The 13,969-nt window shown below is 37.9% G+C and overlaps 1 protein-coding gene across 1 annotated transcript in view; it reads left to right on the plus strand.

Annotated features, from left to right (window-relative positions):
• Window positions 1-13,969, plus strand: part of EFHC2 (EF-hand domain containing 2) — a 60,850-nt gene that overhangs the window by 17,216 nt on the left and 29,665 nt on the right. The window contains exons 4-7 of the mRNA XM_040585266.1: window positions 3,453-3,676; window positions 6,544-6,795; window positions 8,365-8,472; window positions 8,798-8,936. Coding sequence (XP_040441200.1) covers window positions 3,453-3,676; window positions 6,544-6,795; window positions 8,365-8,472; window positions 8,798-8,936 — 723 coding nt within the window. The remainder of the gene's footprint in view (window positions 1-3,452; window positions 3,677-6,543; window positions 6,796-8,364; window positions 8,473-8,797; window positions 8,937-13,969) is intronic.

Raw genomic sequence — 13,969 nt, forward strand, 5'->3', positions numbered from 1 at the left:
CACTACTATTCAGGTCTTCTTAAGCTGCTGCTGTAGTTGCCAAATAATCAGAAGCCCTGAGAGAAAAGAAGATACGCTGCAGATTATGGTGTGGGAACTCATTGCCACCCTCACTGTCAGAGAAAAGCAGTACTTCAACTTCCTTTACAAGAGCACAGTAGAGAGCTTTAGCCTGATGAGATGCAAATATTTAAAATAATGCTTGGTGGTGCAGTAGGATAGCCTGCTCAATAAACTAACAAAAGAAACATCAAGAATAGCCATCCATCCTGAGCAATCTGAGTGTTGCACATGCCCAGATCCTCCTTTAACAGCTTGTAGCAAATTTCTAGAAAAGTAGAGATGTAATTATTTTCCAGAAGGAAGGACAATTTTAAAAATGCTGTTTTGAAACCTAACCTCAGCTGATCAGGTTTTATTAAATTTCAAATTCAACAATATGAAATGTATCCTCTACATGTGTAGATCAGGTACAGTGATACCTAATAAAAGCAAAGGATTGCTACAGATATTATCTTCACAAGCCACTTTCCATTAGGAAGGAAATTCTTATCCCTCAGAAGAAAATGGGCATGTGTACTATACTTTGAAAAGTGATATGAAAAACTAGCTGAAGGCTTATTCACCAGATTGGAGGTGAATATGCCCTCAGAAAACACCTCATATTAGAAAATTGTGAGCCATTATGTTTCCACTAAAATGATGATTCAACAGGATTTGCATTTATATAGAGGACTATTCTGACAGCATATTATCTGATGATTTTTGTAGGGGTGACTGAAGGATTAGTGTAAAACAGGTAACATTTTAAAGTATGTGGTTTTGTTAATGGTAATGTGATGCAGTTTTGCATCATATTATAATGTACTAATTACCATGTTTTCTAACTAATATTTCCACAAGGATGAATCTTAAATATGTGTCTAAGTACGTTTAAGGAGGTAGAGGTTCAAATTTGTTTTACAATCAAAGGTCAGTAACCAGAATATCGGATTCGGTACGTGTGAAACGTCAGGATGCTCAAGGGTTCTTAAATAATTATTTTAATGAGAACATAAAGTAAATCTGCTTTGCTGCTTTATTCACATGAAAAATTAAGGGTATGTTTTCATTGTAGGAGTTGGAAGTTAACAAACAACTCAGATAATGTAGCAGTGGAAGGTATTTCATACAGATTAGTCCTTGGGGAAATAGAGCGAACAATGAAGAATTTCCGTGGACTAACTTGGGAATAAGGCCATTCAACAGCAGACAAAACCACACAGAGATATCTTTCTCCGTCCTTTTCTGCTTCTCTTTATCCCCTCTCTCCCCAGGCCCTCCTCCACCCCCACCTACCTCCAAAACAAAATAGCAGTGCTGGAAAATCATCAAACGGGACTCAGTGGGAAACCCTACCAGATGCACAGCTGAAGGGCACTGGATCCAGTTCTGTAGTGAGAGATAATGAGATGGACCTTTTACATAATTGTGTCTAATAAACTGTTACTGTAGTAGTAGGTTAGTACTGGCACTATTTTTAGTTCTGGAATTTTTTTGTGTTTACTGTAGCTGTCTTGAAGTTGAACCTTTTGTAATTACTGTAATTTTAAAGTTGTTGGGAACCCATGGTAGCAAGGAATTATTATAATAGTATGGGTTGCTGGTTCCTCTCTGGTCTTAGCCAGTGGGTATCTGCATTATAAAGCTGGTGTTACAGAGGTGTCTGGCTTGGTAAGCCCAGTGAAGATCCTGAGGTTGAAGGCTGGCCGATCTTTTTATTCTCTGCAGGGTATTTTCACATGACTATATTGAGGTATTGATGTGGCAAAAATTTCACTGTTGTCCTTTTTGTTCTCTCATAATGCTGAAAAAAAGTTTAGTCCCAGGTATGCTGATCTGCTGTTCTTTGTGAACTCCTAACTTTATTCAAAATAAATCGTAGTTCGTCATACACGCAGCAGCACACCTTTCTTTAATGTATGTGTCACATTTTTGTTTAATCTGCTGAGTTTATATGTTGTTTCTAAAACAGTTGTAGTATCACCGGATCATTGAGGTTGGAAGGAGTGTCTAAAGATGCCTAGTCCAACCCACCTGCTCCAAGCAGGGTCAGCTAAAGCTAGATACCCAGGGCCTTGTCCAGTTGGGTTTTAAGTATCTCCAGGAATGGAGACTTCACAACCTTTCTGGGCAGTCTGTTCCAGTGTTTGATCACCGTCACATTAAAAAAAAAAATTCTTGTGTTAAGATGGAATTTTCTATCTTTTAATTTGTGCCCATTGCTTCTTGTCCTGTCCGTGGGCACCACAGAGAAGAGTCTGGCTCTGTCGTCTTCATTCCCTCCCATCAGCTATTTATAAACATTGATTAGTCCACCTGCCTGTGCCCCCCCCCCCCCCCCCCCCCCCCCCCCGCCCCGCCATCTCTGTTCTAGGCTGAACAGACCCAGCTCTCTCAACCTTTCCTCTTATGAGAGATGCTTCAGTCTCTTAATCATCAGCAGTGAGTATATTTGAAGCATTACCCAATTCATCAATGTATTTGTGAGTTTTCAGGTGATAGACCAAGAGCAGATTCCTTCTCTTTTAATGTGTTAAATATAAACAAACACAATGATCTCAGAATAACAGTCCTTTCATTTGAAGACTATCGGAAAATTTAAGTGTGTGCTTACTTTAACAAAGCTAAAATGTCTCTTTTTTTTCTTCTGCTCCACCCTCCTGGCCTTTCTTTTTCTTTTGGATAGTGTTCCTGTTAAGACTATGGGTTATGAGTTCCTGGCTCTGTATTTTTGAGCTGGATTCTTTACTGCAGCCCACCAATCAGCCCAGCTCATCTCTGTGGTCTCGACTTTCAGTGTGCTCCTTAAGGAAGCTTAGTTGAATGTGCCTGCCTCCATGCTGGATAGGGTCACACTTTTTTCCTTGGTAGGGCAGGTTTTTTCTCTAACCTTAGCTACATACGGCTTTTCTCACCCTGCAGAACTTACAGATGAATGTTGTCCCTCCCATACAACCCCACCACATGGTTTTTGCACAACTTTATGGGTGTGTTTTTTTAAAAGAAAAGTTAATGATACTAATGAGTACTGGAGACTGCTGTTGCTTTTAAAAAAAGACATCTCTTTTCATAGTGAGAAATAATACTGACCTGTTATGTTTGCACCAACAAATGGGAATTTATTCCAGTGGTTCCAGTTTTCTCCAGAAATAATTTTCTGTAATTTTCTGTATTAACCTCAATAAAATACTAGAACTTACAGTTACAGAAGATGATCAGTGTGAAATATTGTTGTTATTAAAAAGGATACTCTTACCTAGTAGTTCTTTTGTTTAATGGAGGATAATTTTGTTTGTCCCATATGGCTTCAGCTGTTTTGGTCATATCAGCATAGAAAATTAGCAAGTCTGTGAAGTGATCCTTAGAGCAAAGGATATTTACTCTATGAATTTATTCTAATTCTTTTACAGGAACTATTGTTCGACGGCATCGGATTCCACTTCCACCTCCTTATGAAAATCAGTTCTATACTATAGATCATTTTAATATCAACATAGAAGTAATCCTTTATGCCCGAAAATACAAGATTATAGATTGTGACCAGTTTACAAAACATTTCTTGAGGAAGATGGGAGTTAGATTAAATCCTCCCGCAGATCGTCCAGATGACCCATACACCAAAGAACGGCAAAAGGTCAGATGAGGCAATAATAGTGAAAACTTGGGTTTAATAGAACTGCCATTGCTATTAGTAATATGCATTATATAAAATATTTATCTAATAGCAAATAGCAAAGTAGCTATTTCAACATAATAAATCCCAAGAAAAAACTTGCTTTTAGAAATTTTATTATATGGCTCATTGTACTAACATAGTGAAGTCCGAAATATAACTGATTTTCTCCTGATGTGTTCACACATCTTTTGAAATAAACCAGAATTAATTGGTAAAAATAAAATAAACCTTTCAGTATTAAACCAAAAAGAAAAAAATGGACCTATTATATGTTCTACTTATGGTTTTGCTTGAACTAATTTAATGATAATAAACACTTTTAAAATGTTTAAAGGAAGATCTAATTGGAGTTGTGGTTCAAGCACATCCATGGCTTCCTGCACACTCACTTGGTCTATTCATATGTCTATCTTTCATGTCTACCCCACATGTTAGTAACAGCCCTTTGCATATATAAAGCAAATTCTTCTGCCACACAGAACACAGCACTCTGCAGTTTTAAGGATTGTGAGGTTTTATTTGAAGGCAGTTCTCCCTTCCATGAGTATATGGGAGCACATACATGCCTCCTCCAAAAATGTCACTCACTGCTCCTGGATGCTATGTGGATTTCCCTCTGCAGGATTTGGGGTCTTTTCTCTTTGTAGTGGGAGTGATGTTTTCTGTAGGGAATAATGACAGTTTCTTTCAGTTCTGTTTTTCTTGAATAATATGAGTGCAGATGGCACACTATTTTTCTCTTGACCTGACTCGGTTAGGTCTGTTGGTCCTCGATATGCAGCCTGTTGTTATATATCCAGCCTAATACTCTGAAAGCAACAAATACTCCATGTGTCTGTTGCATTCAACTTAATCCTTCTATTGAGAAAACTGCTGCAGCTCTCAGCAGCAAAAATGGAAGGTAATTATGACTGAGATGTGTAGGACAATTTGCATATCTCTAAGGCACTCTCAGGCCATCGTGTTGATTTCACTTCATTGATACTTTTAGGGTTTTTGCAGTCCCCCAGTGAAAAGTAGTATTTGTAGTACGTCTCCTGGTTCTGCATAGTGGTGACTCAGGCTAGCCATGGGTTCCTTTTCCCTCGCTTAGGCCTCATAGGTACAGGTGTATATTGACACATGCTGACTTGTCTTGATATTGGCAGACTGTCAGCATTACATATGGTACTGTGTCACCTGCTTAGATTTATTTTTTTAAGGGGAAAAAAAGCGCAAAACATTCAAATATTGTGCGTATGTGTGTCTAAAGAGAATGGAGCAGGGGAAAAAGGTTTGTGAAATGAGAGCATCAGAAGACCGAAAATTACTGAAATCTATATCTTAGTATTCTCAGTTGTTGAGAAATTACGATAAAGTTATTTAGCAAATTCTGGATGCTTTATGCTCTCACTTTCCTGTGACATATTTGTGGAAGGTAATTTTTTTATTTATTTAGTGTGTATTGTGTATTGCTCTGGACTGTTCTGAGCAAAATTAAATCATTTTGCACCAGACTCTTAATAGATGTCCAGAAAATGAAGGTATCGAGGAAAGTAAGGAATATGATGAGATAGGAAGTGACATCAATGAAAAATGTAGCAGACCCCTTAGATTCATATTTCTGTGTTGTTGGAGGCAATATCCCGTGGATGCTGTTATCTGTCTCTGTCGCTCTATTTGGTTTTTCATTGCATCTTCAAGGGTCAGGAGGGAGAAAAGATGGTACTGGGAAGGCAAATAACTGGGTTGTAGCAGTATGAGCATGATGATGCCTGAAATGGAAGGAGTGCTGCAGATCAGCAGGGACATTGGCAGGCAAAACTTAGTTCTGCTCTCCTTATTTTAAAATTTGATGCTCTGAACAGGCCTTTTCCCTCTCAGATTTTTAAGGCCAGAAATCACGTCAGTGGATAGATATAAATATAGACAATGATATAAGCTGCGCAGAGTCAACAGTTCTTTCTGTTAAGATAGTGCAGCTTACATTGTCTCGTTGAGGTCTCTCGCCATTCTTCTTTGAAAGCAATTTTGTAAAATTTTGTGGATCAGAAGGACTGTCTTGCCCCTTTAACCGATTTTGGACATGATGCATTTTGACTTGGGAAAAACACCCTGTTCAGGTCACCATTTATGTATGTGACTGTAACTAACAGTATGTAAATGCAGTTCTCAGGTTGAATCATCATCCTGGAATCTGATTTATTGTAGTATTACTGATATTGCAGCAACCATGACTGTAGATAGCATCTTGTCATAGATCACATTAGCTGGAATATATCTGTAGTTGGAGATTTGCTATTCCTTTTCAGACCTATTGGTGTATGTTGAGAGAACACACATACCCAGTACCTGCCAACTGTATGACATGAAGCAAAAGTTAAGAAACTATGTTTTAAAGCTAAAAGAAAGAAAACATTAAAGGGAAAGGAAAGAATTAATTCTTTATACCACATCATCTATAAAAAATACTTTTTAAGGAGGTAAATCAGGAAGGGTGATGCTGTTTGGAGTTGTAGTCATCTGATTACCGTGGGCAATTTGAAAATATGAGCTGTACTATAAATAATTCAACAGTTCCCTGATCTGAAGGACCTTATTGCAAGAAAAACAAGGATCAAAACCAATCCAAAATTCTTTTCATATGTTTTCTGAGGGCACAGCAACCCTGTAAATAGTTCTTTGGTAATGGCTTAAATAGTGTTTCATGTATTGTAGTTATGTGGTGTTATTTGAAAATCTTAAAAGCATGTTTTAAGATTGGATGGTACACTGCAATTTGTTATCTTGTTTTTAAGAGCAAATAATTAAAAAGGTGTTTCTCTAAATTTCTACTTTATCTGCAGATTCTGGATAATATGAAGCCACTGCGTCCTTATGAGCGCATTGACACTTTGAAACAATTTCTGGAGCATGATGGACATGTTTTACGTTTTTTCTGTGTATGGGATGATCCCAAATCCATGTTTCATGACCCACGGGAACTTGTTCTGCACTATTATTTGTCTGATGATACTATTGATCTAAAAGAAATCATACCAGTAAACTCAGGCCGGGATGCAGTTCCACTTTTCCTCAGAAGAGATAAGCTTCCAAAGGTCAGGAATGAAAATTTCAGTTTATTTCAAATTCTTCTGCTAATTAAGAAATATTAAATGCCTTATTTTGAAAATCCTGTATTAGGTTTGTAATGATGTTTAGAAAGTGTTGTCAGAGTATTAATCATAATTGCATGATTTAGGTTTTGCACACATTTGTATAATAATAAGTGATGGGAAAAAAATAACTTCAGGCTTGTCATGCCTAAATTAAAGGAGACAGTTTAGTCAGAAAGTTATCCTATGGTTTTCTTTCTGCCGTGTTAGAGTATTAAGGTAAAGGTATTAATAAAGCTCTGCATTAATGGAAGTCCATAAAAGTAATTAATACTGATAAACTAACGTAAAACTGAGGTGAATTCAGATTTGATCCATGTCTTATATTTGGAACCTTTGGAAAAGTCCAGGTTTAGTATTCCATAACATTACTTCTTTCTAGCAAATGTAGAGTGATTTCTTAAAATTGGGGCCTTATGCAAATCTAGTTAAAATCAATAGGAATCCATGAATGAGCTTTGTCAGGCATTAATCAGGTGCTTATTTGGGAATGCTCCTCTTGGCGAAATCTTTAAGGGGTTTGAGTCCTCTAACTTATTATAACTATAAAATTAATGAGCTGGATACAATTCTGTATCACTCTGTACAGAACCTGGTGATAGAATAACTCAACCCACAGACGGAGTGAAATACTGGGAAATATTTTCTCTCCTGTCCTTCTAATACTAGTCATCTATTTGTGATGCTATAGATCTATGTGAGATTTTATAGCAAAAAACATTCAGAAAAATACTGCATTTTTCTCACCTTGTGTATCTGATGTTCTGAGATGCTGATTTAGCAGTGGCTCTATTACCAGACCTCTTCTACCACTGAAGTGTATGTTGCAATTTTAAGGGCTGTCTTTCTCTGAATTCAGTGGAATTTTTGAGAAGGACAGCAGAGGAGATCAGTCAAAAGTTGGGGTGTCAGGGAAGGTGGTAAGACAAAATAACTCAATTTGGTTACCCTGCATCAACAGTTTGTTCATCATTTTTAAAAAAGTAGTGCATTTGTGTATTAAGTTTGATATTACTAGGATAAATTACTATTGTAATTTTGAAACTCACAATAGAAACAAAAATACTAACATTTTTAGCAATAGAATCATTCTGACTTGAATCCCATGTATATGTGCAGTGTTTAGCGTACAGTAGGACCAACTCTGAGTGGTTCTTATGCATGTTTTTATAATTATTACCCATCAAAATAATAGCTTTTAGAACAGATGTTGACAACGATGTGCTACTTTGTGTGTGCTAACCTTTACTTTCTGTTTACTTCCAAGAAAATGCAGACTTTACTCCTGGATGCACAGTAAGATTCTGAATGCTGCCTCTGGCATACATACCGGCTTTTGATGTATAACTGGCTTTTAGGTTTAGTGTTGTAATCTTAACTTACAATTTACTAAAAAGTCTCCCAAGAAAATACTGCAGTAACAGTCTGTAAAAAACCTGCTAATTCTAAGGTAACAGTTCTTTTTCTTTGCTGTTAACTCTATTTCTTAAGAGCTTGTCTTTTTTCTTGCAGTATGCTCCTAGTGAGCTGTATCAGCCAGGTGCAATCACCAGTCGCACTGTTCTCAATGTGTTTGGAAAGTTAGGAAACAGAGACCGGTACATTCTGGACAATCGTAAGGTCAGATGTTATTGAATGCTTCCAGCTGTTGGATGTCTTTATAGTAGTTTTTGTAATTTCTGTGGTTGTTATCCTCTACAACAGAGTTAGTTATAATATTGTGTTTCCACTGGAGAATAGTGCAAATGAAAACTACTGAGATTTAGTGTATGTAAATTCTGTATTTGTGAAAGTGATGTAGGTTAGCATGGGGTGAAAAATGCTTGCAAATGGGCTATGAAGGTTATATTTTAAATCACATGCACTAAATGACCTAGATTTTAAGAAAGGTTGTGGGATTCTGAGATTTATAGAGCTGCTATATAAAAGTTTCCTCTTTCATTAGACAGGAGCAGTGCATCAGGAATTTTACAGAGACAGTGACCTGAAAGTAGGGGCAGTAATTAATGTTTGGGGAAGGAAGATAATACTCTGTGATTGTGATGAATTCACTAAAGAATATTACAGGACAAAGTACGGAATTGGTAAGTAGTGATAATTATCCTTTCCTTATGAGCATTTTTACACTTTGTTTGACAGAGCTGTCTTTGAATTTTATTACTGACAAAACATGTTCATTAAAACCTTTAGCAATAACAATCTGTTGTAGGCTGTTAACAGCAAAGCAGTAATTTTGCAGGTGATCCAGAAGGGCTTTTTTATATGTTACTCCATTGAAAACTAACACATAATGTAGATTTTCTGTTCCTAACTGCCTCTATTTTAAAACTAGAATGACAAAGTAGTCATATGGATAGGCTGCCATTTCTTCTCCTTTCCTTTCCCCTCCCATTCCAATAGCTGTGTTTGCAGTCAGAAAATAATGAAGAGCATGTAGTGAGCGAGTAAGTAGAATGAGCTAAATTATTCCCCATTATACTATGTTTCATTTTATATAGATGTCAGAATCCTCACATAATAAGATTTTCTGACAAGGCAGTAGTAGTGTATCACATTATTGGTTTTTACAATGCAGTTTTGTGTATTCTGGACCATTAGAGTATGTATCCCGTGAAGTTTCAGTGCTGAATTCTGGAAACATTTAGCAACTATGTCCACAATGGAAAAGCATTTTGGAAATGTATAACAATAGGGGCTTTCATTTATCTGTCTTTGAATTCCCTCAGTCAGACTTGCTAATGGTTCTATTATGGACATCTTTGTGCAAAAACAACTTAGTTAATTTCTGGCAGTTCATTCGTTCAAAAAGTATAGCTAAGTGTCTGAATGTTCAGAGATGGTTGGAAGAATCCTACTATGGCCTTTCTCTCACATTGTGAAACAAAATACCTGAGTAGACTATTTCTTTCAGCTTGACTTGTGATCAGATAGTGTAGTGTTTGGATCAAAGCTTGTCTGCTGCATTGGGGGAAAGAAATGTTGTAGCACTGCCATTAAAACATTAAATTTCTTAATTGCAAAACATGACTCATAAGGACTTTTTTAATAATAGCTTGGCACATCTGTACCGAAATAAATCTTTTCTTATACTGGCCAGTGTGTGAGGAAGCCATATTCAATATCCATAGTATTATCTATAATAATAGTGAGTCTGACTCCAGGGATGCAAAACAGGGGGTTCTTCCCTGAGTATTTCTTCAGCCAAGACTGCTGCCGCTGTTTGGCAGCAATATCTTCTGTCTGAGCAAAATATCCTGGAACAGTGAATGGGGATTTCTTACTCACAGCAGGCAATAAATGAAACGCAGCTGACCATTCTGTATCAACCAAGCAATATAGCCAAGTGTTACATGAACGCAAAGGCTCTCCCCCTCTTATAACGCTGGCTCAGTCATTACTGGTTCTGTCTCTGGGTGTTAAAGTTAGGTGGTTTGTAAGTTAGGAGAAGTCAGAAGTTGTTGATGTGCAGAATTCTAGAAAAGTGGGACCGTAGGTGGTCTACTCCATTCCCATTGTTCTGAGGCAGGATAGCATATATACATAGATGGTCACTGACTGATGTTTGTATAGCCTTTTATCAGCACCCTCCAGTAGAGGAGATTTCTTTGCCTCCTGAGGTATCTTGTCCTAACCTCATAGTTAAAAATGCTGCTTAATAGCTACTCAGAAGCTTGTTTGTGTAAACTGAGAGAGTAACTTTTTTGTCTTACATGTTACTGGACATGGAGAAAAATGGCTCAGTATCCTCTTTTTGTAACAACCTTGTACATATTCGAACACTATTCCAATACACTGTTTTACCAACCTACCCTCCTCCCAGGCCATTTGCTGCTAGGGGAAACCTTTCAGTCTTTCCCCATAGTCCATTCTTTTATATCTGTGATAATTTTTCTGTTTTTTCTCAGTGCTCTCTCCAGTTTCTCTGCCTCCTTAACACATAACACACAAAGATGTGCTCTAGCTGAGACCTGCAGAAAACTGGGAAGCATTTTGCATGTACCCTTAAGGATACATGATGGCAGAGACTCTGTCTCATATGAAAAAAACATCCATCTTGATGCAGCCTGTCTTGTTCAGAGAAAATACACACTTTCTTCGAGATAAAAGATTCTCACAATTTGCTGTGAAATTCCTCCTTCTTCCCCATAAGGATTAAAAAAAAATGTAGGGTGACTTTTTAACTAGCAGGGACTAGGAGTAGAATCAAGGTAGTTTTTGGCTTAGAAGCAGGCTTTGAAAAGGTGAGGTTTCACCATTTATTCTTAGTGAGTTAGAAATTTTGTTTGTGTCTGGTGGACATACAAGGTACTCTCAGTGGGCTTAGTCCCACAAAGTGCCTGGCATTCTGCTTCCATCCAATTAAACACTGAAACATGCTTAATTGCAGTTTGAGTCCAGGGAGACCATTTACTTAAGTAAAAGTAAGCAAGTGGATAAATTAGTTCTTAAATCAAGGCACAGGGCTCAGCACCTCATGGTATCAATTCAGCTGTTTGTTACTGTGTTTTCACATTACTTCAATTTATACTCTTCTGCCAAAGCCATTAAAGAGTCCAACATTTATTTTTGACTCCACAGTTTCAGTAGTAGTTGTTTTCTGGTGGAATTTGCCCTTTAGGAGAATTAAGGGCAGTTTAGATTTCCCTCGAAGTGAGTGATTATGATATCTGATATATTTCCAATGTTGGGTTTGCCTGTTTTACTCTTTATACCGTTTGTGAAAAGCAAAGGAGAGCTTTTCCACGGATAAACAATAGCTAATGCCCTTCAACAGGAAGCTAATGACATTAATGTCATCTAGCAGTGCTATGAATACAAGAGAAAAAACGCCTTAATGTGTGTGATATTATCTGTCCAGACTTGCTAGTGTAGCCTCAGAGGAGAAAAATATTCTATAGCCATGTAGGTGTTATGGTCAGCCAGCTGAAACTTAAAATATACTGATGTGCGGGGCGTGGGGGGAAGCTGATACTCATTCTTTTCACTAAATACAGTATCTTAGCACAGAATTGAGTATAAAGTGTAGAGTTGAGTATCAAGTGTTCTTTTTTAAGTAACAGATTGTTCTTGAAGGAACAAAACCAGTAAAATCTGGTTTCCTACTGATTTTTATTCAATGTCCTGGCACCTCCCAAGCCTGTCTGTTACGCCTTTTCACAGCACCCTGTGATTCCTCTCCTGTCCCAGCTCTCCTCCCTCTCCCACCCCCTCATTTCTCAGGCTCCCTCTCTGACCTGCTGCCTGGGCAGAGCAGCGTGCGGGGTGATCGGCTGGCCAGTACGTGTGTGCTTTTGGCCAGGCAGCTGTTGCTGGATAACAGCTGACTTCTTACTTTTCCCTCAGTGGGGGCATTAAAGCCTGCTGCCAATTTTCAGTAGACTCATCAGAGATCAGAGTCTCTGTGGCGTCTAACCTCTCCACTACATGTGGTGGAGACTGAGCAGCAGCTTCTAAATATACTTGTGCATTTACAGATGCCTTTTTTCCTTAGGTAACTGGAATAATCATGAAGGCAGACTCTGTTAAAGGAGATTTTCTTTGAATCAGAGTGAACAGTGCCATGTTTTAGCTGCATGGACGGTTCTATGAGCATTAGGTTTTCTTTAATCCTGCATGTCAAAGTTGTGAAAGTGGTGGTATTGTCTTCTTATTTTACTTCTTGCCTAAATTGTGGGACAGACTCTCACAAAAACAGGTCTCAGCTGTTTGTTATACATCTCCTCTTATGTGTAGGAATCATCATGTTAAAGTGTCATCCCTCCAGGTTATCACCACCTCTTCTATTGTCAAAGGCTAGTGGGATTTCTCTCTCCTGTTCTCAGCTGTAATGCTCAGAGGTGTCTGTCCTCTTCCTCTACCTCAAGGTAGAATTTCTTGCCTGCTTGTGATATGCTGATATTCAGTATGGTTATCACTCTAATCCAAAATACGTAGCACTTGACTCTTCCTTGAAAATGGTTTTATCTAGCGCGAGGGGTTTCTTACAGTTCTTCAACTGAGGGCAGAAGGTAATCTTACGATGTATACCAAAATCTTAAAGTCTATACTGAAACTAAAAGCAGACAAGCCTATTCAAGCTGGTTTAATGCTGCCTCTGTGGCAACAAATTCTTCTTGAGGAGTTTAGTTTTTCTTAAGAAGGCTATGCTTATCTTCAGCTTGTTTATATGCTAAAGATGTTAAAAATGCTAAAGCTGGAGTTGTTTTGTTTCTTGCTGTTACTGGTGCTTTTTCAACTCTCACTCAGATTTTGATGGCATGAGAAAAAGTTACTAGTATGTGGTACATTTGATATACTATATATCTGAAATATATATGTGAAATAAGTCCCCTAGAGCCAGCCTTCTCCTGCTGGGCATCAATTGATGCAGTAACAAGGGGTGAAATTGTTTATGGGAGAAATACTTGTGCTATTCTTTCTGGAAGTAGAAATTTGTAATCCTGGACTTTCAATTTATCCTCTACCCACTGTAGATTCTCACTGAAAATGTTACAGCCTGGAAGAAGAGAGCATTGATTCTTTTTCCAGACTGGACAGAGGTAATTTTCTTAAGAAACAGTGATAACCTTGAGGGGAGTGCATTTTTTGTGTAAGTGCAAGTTGTCTGATTCTACCCCACCGTTGTGTGGCAGAGCAAAGTTGAAATGAGATTTGAGGTTGGGTACGGCCGTTAGTCTACTGCACCTCGTGGGGCTGTTCAAATGTTGCAGAAACAGGTTTTTAACTAGTTTCATAAACTGTATTTCTGCATGGCAATTTCTTTCTGAACGTCGTTATTCACAGGAGAGAATCTGAATATATAATCCTTTAAAATCCTGGAAGCTGTAGGTGGCACGAGGCTGGACATTTGCCTTGCTCTCTGTAGTGAATCTGAATGAAATAAGGTCATTTTATTTGGGGAAAGGGTGGGAGCCAAAGCACAGAACTTCCCTTTGGACTCTGTTTACTCCAGTCTTGGGTTGTGAGGGATTCAGTGTACTCTGGGGCTAACACGATATTCCTCTTTATTTGTAGTTTCCTTCTAGTTTATAAATCTAATTTTCATCCACATGTGCTAAAGTACATGCAAAGGGAAATGCTTTAGGATTTCTTGATGAATGCCTTATGCGTGAGTACT

The sequence above is a fragment of the Falco naumanni genome, chromosome 2 (assembly GCF_017639655.2).
Source record: "Falco naumanni isolate bFalNau1 chromosome 2, bFalNau1.pat, whole genome shotgun sequence".
NCBI lineage: Eukaryota > Metazoa > Chordata > Aves > Falconiformes > Falconidae > Falco > Falco naumanni.